The sequence below is a fragment of the Propithecus coquereli genome, unplaced genomic scaffold, assembly GCF_000956105.1.
Source record: "Propithecus coquereli isolate 6110/MARCELLA unplaced genomic scaffold, Pcoq_1.0 Scaffold656, whole genome shotgun sequence".
Classification (NCBI taxonomy): domain Eukaryota; kingdom Metazoa; phylum Chordata; class Mammalia; order Primates; family Indriidae; genus Propithecus; species Propithecus coquereli.
In genome coordinates this window covers 104454-112649 of record NW_012152574.1, presented here as the reverse complement: position 1 = coordinate 112649, position 8196 = coordinate 104454, and the positions used below count along the sequence as shown (strand labels likewise).

Sequence of the window (8196 nt, the reverse complement as noted above, 5' to 3'; positions counted from 1 at the left end):
AGGTGAGTAAAAAGAAACATGATTTGAAAGGCCATGCATTCTTAGGGAAGGTTGAAATGTGTGTAGATCATAGGGCCTAATATACACGTGAAAGGTGGACAGTATTTTTTTCAGGGAGCCTTTTCTCAACTTTGGAAATGACTAGTTCAGTGGCTCTAGGAAGCAACTAGATTTCTCTTTGTAATTAATCACTCTCTCAGTTTCTTACTTAAACCAACTTTAAAATCATTTAAATTTCAATAAATATTGTATCTGACAGATATTAAATAACTAAAAGAAATATAAAACATTCATTCAATCATGTGAACTTTTTAAATATATGACCAAAATTTGCTTGATTGATTTGTCCACATTTCAACCAGATGTTTGGGTATCAGATAAGAATAACTTTTATTTCTTCTTATGATCTTTTACTGCATAGGAAGCTAAAAGGCACTATAAATATAAATAAAATACTGTGTGTGGTGAAAAGAAAGTCTGAATAAGAAACACTAGAATGAAAATGTGAGTAGAGATACAAAGAAGATGCTGACAGGAATAAAGTCTGGCATTTTATTTAAGTGACTTTAAACATTCGTGAATAAATAGATCCCTATGCAGTAAAGTAGTGATGGAAAATCACTCAAAGTAGAAGATCAAAAAGACAGATGGAATCTCAGAGCTAAAAGAAACGAAACATAAGAATGACATGGGAAAGATTTAAGAGCTAAAGATAGAATTATATAACTTAAGCATTCTTCAAAATTAACTCATATTGCTTAGTCACACCTACGAGGATATGTCTAGAGAAATATTAAGGGAAATATCCAGAAAAATGAAGGGACAATAGGGTGATCACTATTCACAATCAAAACTACTCTGAATAAAGTGAATAATATGAACACAATTTCAAATAAAAAAAACACAAATTGCTAAAACCATACCAGAGTGAATATCATCTTTACAGTTAGATATCATTAATTATGGAATAACTCATGGAATATTAAATCTAAAATTACTCTTTAAAAAATTGAAGGATGATCCATGGTAAAAAATGCTAAAAGATGAATATAACAATGTTAAATGAAGAGATAGTAGGTATCCTATAGTGCAATTATTTAATAATGTGGGTAGATTACAATTTTTAGAATACAGTTATGCTCTGCATAATGATCTTTTGATCAACAACTGACCGCATATACGACAGTGTCCTGCAAGACTATAATGAGGCTGACAAATTCCTACTGCTTAGTGATGTCTTAGCACAACTAATTACCTATGTGTTTGTGGTAGCGCTTGGTGTAAACAAAACTACTGTGCTGCTAGTCATATAAAAGTATGTCACATACAATTATGTACAGTACATAATACTTGATAATGATAATAAATGTCTAAATTACTGGTTTATATATTTACTATACTATACTTTCAATCATTATTTTGAAGTGTGCTTCTTCTACTTATAGAAAATAAATTTAACTGTAAAACAGCTTCAGGCAGGCCCGTCAGAAGGTATTCCAGAAGAAGACACTGTTATCCTAGGCAATGACAGCCGCTTGCATGTTATTATCCCTGAAGACCTTCCAGTGACACAAGGTGTAAAAGTGGAAGACAATGATGTTGATGATCTGATCCTGTGTAGGCCTAGGCTGCTGTGTGTGCTTACATCTTAACAAAAAAAGTTTAAAAAGTAAAAAAAAAAAAAAAAAAAAAATTAAAAAATTAAGAATAGAAAAAAGCTTATAAAATAAGGATATAAAGAAAAAATATTTTGTATAGCATGATGTACTTGTGTTTTAAGTTAACTGTTTTTACAAAAGGGTCAAAAAGTTTTAAGAATTTTTTAAAGTTTATAAAGTAAAAAAATTACGGTAAGCTAAGGTAATTTATTATTGAAGAAACAATTTTTTTTTTATATATTTAGTGCAACCCAAGTGTAGACTGTCTATAAAGTCTACAGTAGTGTACAGACCTAGGCCTTACTCACTGACTCACCCAGTGAGCAACTTCCAGTACAGCAAGCTCCATTTATGGTAAGTGCCCTATACATGTGTACCATTCTTTACCTTTTACGCCATATTTTTATGGTACCTTTTCTATGGTTAGATACGTTTAGATACAAAAATACTTACTATTGTGTTACAATTGCCTACAGTATTCAGTACAATAACATTCCGTTCAGGTGTGTAGCCTAGGAGCAATAGGTTGTACCCTATAGCATAAGTAATGTGTAGGGGCCACACTCATTCAAGAAACATCCCTGGAGTGCAGATGCTTTCTTTGGAATCTTGAAACTCTGAATTCTTAGTCTCAATATCTCACTACTTCATTGAAGGCATCGATTGTTTTTTGATCTTCAGAAACTCCCTAGTCATTAGTAGACTATGGGAATGAATGATTACTATCCTAAAATATAGATACTAAAATTTCTTTTGTCATAGGGCTAGAGGTGAATACTAAACAATTTAATGAGTATAATAAGCTTATTGGAGTGTTTGGCACACAGGGCTTATTAAAGATTAGTTGGAATTACTATTAGCTTTATTATTTATTATTTTATTATTATTTATTATTATTAGCTTTATTATTATTGTTATTGCACATTTCTGGCATAGGATGGTGTATAATCAATTTATACCTTAGCTCTGAGTAGCTTTGTGTGGCACCTCAGAGGATGCCTTTAAGGATTTAATGAAATAGAGAATGTGAAGACTGTGCTTTGTAAACCTATAAATGTAATCTGTTACTATTAAACCAGTAATTGACTAGCAGAGTGACTCAGAATTTTGTCACTGGAATGCTGTCTTAACTTCCCATCTGAATATCCCTTGTTTAACAGAAGATTGTGATTTTCATGATATATACCACCACTAAAGAAAAAAAATACATGAACAAAAAATTAATCAATCTTTCTCAAAATACTGCTTCACTCAGCTAATTGATTTTGTTGTTTCTATGTGCCTTTTGGCTAAAAAACAAAGGAATATGTCCAAAAAATGTTGATTCTGCTGACCCATGAGCATGGTATGGTTTCCCACCTGTTTACATCCTCTGTTATTTCCTTCCTCAGTGTTTTGTAGTTCTCCCTGTAGAGGTCTTTTACTTCCTTAGTTAAATATATTCCTAGGTATTTTACTTTCTTTGTTGCTATTGCGAAGGGTATTGAGTCTTTGATTTTGTTCTCAGTTTGACTGTTGGCATATAGGAATGCCACTGATTTCTGTACATTGATTTTGTAATCTGAGACTTTCCTGAATTTGTTTACAATTCCAGTAGTCTCATGGCAGAATTTTTGGGGTTTCTAGATATAAGATTATATCATCAGCAAAGAGTGATAGTTTGACCTCTTCTGCCACCATTTGAATGCCCTTGATTTCTTTCTCTTGTCTGATTGCTCTGGCTAGGACTTCCAGCCCTATATTGAATACAAGTGGTGGTAAAGAGCAACCTTGACTGGTTCCAGTTCTAAGTAGGAATGCTTTCAATTTTTCCCCATTCAGTATGATATTAGCTGTGGGTTTGTTGTATATGGCTTGTATCATTTTTAGGTAAGTCCCATCTATGCCTATTTTGTTAAGCATTCTTATCATAAAAGGATGAAATATGTAAATAATTTCTAGATTTGAATGTTACTGGGCCTGAATTGGTATAATGGCTTTTCTCCTGACTGCAATTACCTGGAGTTAAAAAATATATTTGTAGCTATCTACAATCAGTGGGTCACTAATAACTGTCCAAACTCTTATATTACAAAAGGATGATACTGTCACATGGCAAAGGAAAATACCTTCAAGATGGATAAATTAACTAACATTTAACATGAAAGATCAAATACCCACAGGTTGAGCTATTAATAAATAGTAATGTAAAAAAAATCCACATAAATGCAAAGACAAATTCCCAAGCACGATGAAACCTCTGTCATTGTAGCCTAACTCTCCAAATATATACTTGAGAGAACTGAGGATAAAAATGTTTAAATTTCTTGTCCAAATGGCTAAGGTAGGTTTATTTAAATCCAAAGTCTTCTTATTCCCCATGGAGATAATAGGATTATTTAACTAACCAGTTGGGACTGGACAATGATATCTTGATGATGTTTATGGCTCTAGGTTTTCTCCTCCTTTTTCTTCTACCATTGCTACCTCAATACTTTTACTTTTCTTAATATTTTAGTAATGCCTTGCAGCAGTGTTGCTGAAAATGAATCTTCTAGTTCCTCGGCCCCATGCCACATCTATTCTATCAGACACCTGAAGATAGGAACCAATAAACATCATTCTAACTGCCTCCTCAGCTGATTTTTATGCAACCCAAAGTTTGAAAACCATTGTTTCGGAGTTTTCAAAACACAGTCACTTCTACAGAGGAGGAAATTCAGTTTCAGAATGGGTGGGTTACTTAAGAAAACTGCCTTTAATTTGTAGTGTCATAAAGGGAAATTAGATCACCTGGTGCCAGATCCTTTATGTTATTTTGACTCGAAATTACTACTCCCTATCTTCTACAAGTAGACAACCAACGCATCATATTTTTTCATTGCCCATAACTCTTAACTTCCTTGGCACTTTCCTGCTATAGCTGAAACAAATTGAAGATAATGCCACTAATTAATGAAAGCCTCCCTGAAGTGTTTGTTCTACTAGGCTTTGCTGACCAACCTTGGCTAGAGCTTCCTCTATTTGTTATTCTTCTCATAACATACCCCATGGCTATAATGGGAAACGTCACCATCATTCTGGTGTCCAGGTTAGACTCTCGTCTTCACAGCCCCATGTACTTCTTCCTCACCAACCTCTCCTTTTTGGACATGTGTTATACTACAAGCATTGTCCCTCAGATGCTGTTTAACCTGGGAAGCTCTAAGAAGACCATCAGCTATATGGGCTGTGCAGTTCAGCTTTATTTCTTTCACATAATGGGTGGCACAGAATGTTTGCTCCTGGCTATAATGTCCTTCGATCGCTATGTGGCCATCTGCAGACCTCTGCACTATACCCTCATCATGAATCAGCACATCTGTATCCTCTTGGTGTCCGTGGTGTGGCTGAGCGGAGTGACCTATGCTGTCTCAGAGGCCACTGTTACATTACAGTTGCCACTGTGTGGTCAAAATAAACTGGATCACTTGGTGTGTGAGATTCCTGTTCTGATAAAGACCTCCTGTGGCGAAAAAGGTGCTAATGAGCTCACGCTCTCTGTGGTATGCATTTTTATGTTAGCTGTTCCACTATGCTTAATTCTTGTTTCCTATGCTAGTATTGGACGTGCTGTATTTAAGATTAAATCTTCTGAGGGAAGGAAAAAGGCCTTTGGGACATGTTCCTCCCATCTCATTGTAGTGTTCTTATTTTACGGCCCAGCCATTAGCATGTACCTTCAGGCCCCCTCCTCCATTTCAAGGGACCAGCCCAAGCTCATGGCTCTATTCTATGGAGTGGTGACTCCTACACTCAACCCCTTCATCTACACCCTGAGGAATAAGAACGTAAAGGGGGCATTAAGCAATCTGGTGAGGAGCATGTTCAGTTCCAAGTGATAGTTGGGTAGATATCAAATGAAGTTATATAACAATCAGCATAGGCTCATATGAGTTTCTCTGATAACTCATTCTTGTCTCATAATCAAATCTTATCAAATATCACATTTTACATGTTCTTGCAAAATATATCATGTTTCTGATATTCTTCATAATCATGTTAGGCAGAGATTATACGTGGCTAATATGCACCAGTATGGGCACTTTTGTTTTTGAAAATATGTTAAAATAATTCTATTCTGGCTGGTATATAATGAAATAGAAACTGTGTTAGGTAGTAAAAAATATTAATATAAATAAACTAATTGCTGTAAAAATAGCATGGCAACCATTCATTAATGGGACTCCTATCAGAGTCACCTGAGTAATATTTCATCATTCTCTGAAAGTTGTCCCAGTCTCCAATGGGCAGTGTGGCTACACCAGGCACTCAGTGTGAAGCACTCCATGCTTTAGAAGATTCATGAGTCTCATAAGTTTATCAACCTCAATTTGTATAGACGCTTTTTCTTCCTAAAAATTCATTGTTCATTGTAATTCTTATTTGATGAATAAATGTGCGTGATTTTGTATGTTTAAAGAATTTATCTAAATTTTGAAATGAATAGAATAAAGGGACAAAAAGAATGGACAAGTTTCTTAACATTCCCTTTAAATATAATAAACATGAGTCCTTGGAATCAGTGAGAGAACAAGAAAGTAATATTAATAATGAACCACAACCTGGAAACATTTCTGTACATAAATTGGAACAGCCAAGAATACCTTTTGAAACTGCAAGAATCAGTATGAGAGAAATAATTTGTATATCTGAAATAAAAAATGACTTACTTCTACAAACAATATAAGTATCTATTTTCTTAATGTAAATTTCGAATGCAAATTATGCTCAAAATCTGTATCATTAAAGGTTGGAAGTGCACTCAAAAGTTAAAATTTGTCATAACATTACTTACAATTCATGACAACAAATTAATGGATTTTATATTGGTGTTGAATTAATATGTTGAGAATTCAACATGCTGTGTAGTGAAGAAATAAGCACATGTAAGGAAAACAAGAGTCATTTGGACTTTTCTGGCATGTCTTCTAGTATGATCAATATCCAAGCTAATAATTGGAAAGAAAATCTCATGTTATTCCAAACAAGAATCAACTACAACCCAGACACACTTCTTGAAAAATAACAGATAGTCTAGTGCTGATCCAGATCATGAGACCATTGGATTTTAGTATATTTAGCTTGCGAAAATTTTAAATAACTTTAAAAATCAGCAGATTTCTGGATGATTGCCAGAAAATGTTTTTTAATTTACACACACACACACACACACACACACACACACACACACACACACACACATACAGTAATTCTGTGATGTTAAATAATAGCTTTGTTTATTTTTATTATTTAAAATATCCTTTATCTAACTTAGTCTTACATACAGAAGAATATATTAATTTCTAGTTTTGAGGATAAAAGTCAGAAAGATTTGTACCAAAAGCATAGCTGTAGAGACTGGTTACAGTTGTTCTGACCACCTTCTTAAATTATCTGCTGTCCTGGGCTAATGTGTATAGTACCTTCTAGGCCTGTAAAGATTACTTACTTCAGAAGTGTGAGTGACATCCAGACACTGTGAAAAGTTAGGACTTCCTAATAATTATACACAAAAATCTCAGGATAAAGAGCACTGAGTGTAGTGGTGGGGAAAACCTATAGAAATGTTTTATTTGGGCTTTACATATATATGTTCTGTATACTGCAGCATGAAGAATATTTTAGTTAGCTTTTGAGAAGCTCTGTAGATGGGAAGGCACATTTATACTTGAAGGTGAAAATGTTCTCTACCATTGATGTAAAGTATAAATAATCCTGAGATTGCCTTTTCAAGAAGGTGATAAACTTTACTTATTTTCCCAAGCCAGCAAGGCTTTCCCCGAAGAACAAATAGAAGACACCAAAATATTTTAACCCTAGCTGTAAAGACACTAAAAATGCATTTGAGAAAATTTTTAAGGTAGAAATCAAGAAGGTTTAATAATGGTTTTTGCCACTCTAGAAATATCCTCAGATCTGCATAGCATAAACACTGCAAGGTAAGAAGTACACCTGCCCTAAGGGGGATGATTAACACATTGACTGCCACACTAGAAAAAAAAGTTCCCTGAGGCCATGGTGTTTTATTATGAAAATAGAATAAAAGCTTTGAAAACAAAATGATCCTTTCTAATTTAATGAAAAATTTATTATTGTTTTCTGTGTGTGAGTTATATGCAACTTGAAAAATAGTTCACGCAGCTCCCAATGTAAAGAGATGTGTGAGTTACATATGCTCCATGAGACCCTGGGCTCAAAACTTGGGTGAGTTAAATACAGCTCACATGGAAGTTAATGTGTTAAAATGCATGTTAGGATTCTGGTTGAAAAATTGCCTTTATGACTAATATAAATCTGATGTCTTTTCAAACTGTGATACGCAGAATTCCAATTCCTTGGAGGAGTCGTGAGGCCACTGGGGAATCGAGATGGGGTGGAGAAGGGTGAGATATGGTGGAGTAGGAAAATCCATGTCAGATTTCGTCTGAAGAAAGGACATTAGATAGAAGCATGGATAACTACTACCCTAGTCTAATATGAGATGTAACCATCTTACTTAATTTTCATTTTGATGTAA

General features: G+C 34.2%; 1 protein-coding gene across 1 annotated transcript; it reads left to right on the top strand.

Annotated features, from left to right (window-relative positions):
- Positions 1–4579: 4579 nt before the first annotated feature.
- Positions 4580–5518, top strand: LOC105823021 (olfactory receptor 2B6-like). The gene has a single exon (XM_012660099.1). It carries the CDS (start codon positions 4580–4582, stop codon positions 5516–5518), a length of 939 nt encoding a protein of 312 aa, XP_012515553.1.
- Positions 5519–8196: the final 2678 nt, after the last annotated feature.

Bases quoted from the DNA above. Each gene is read 5' to 3' on its own strand.
- LOC105823021 (XM_012660099.1), top strand. From the start codon at position 4,580: ATGCCACTAATTAATGAAAGCCTCCCTGAAGTGTTTGTTCTACTAGGC.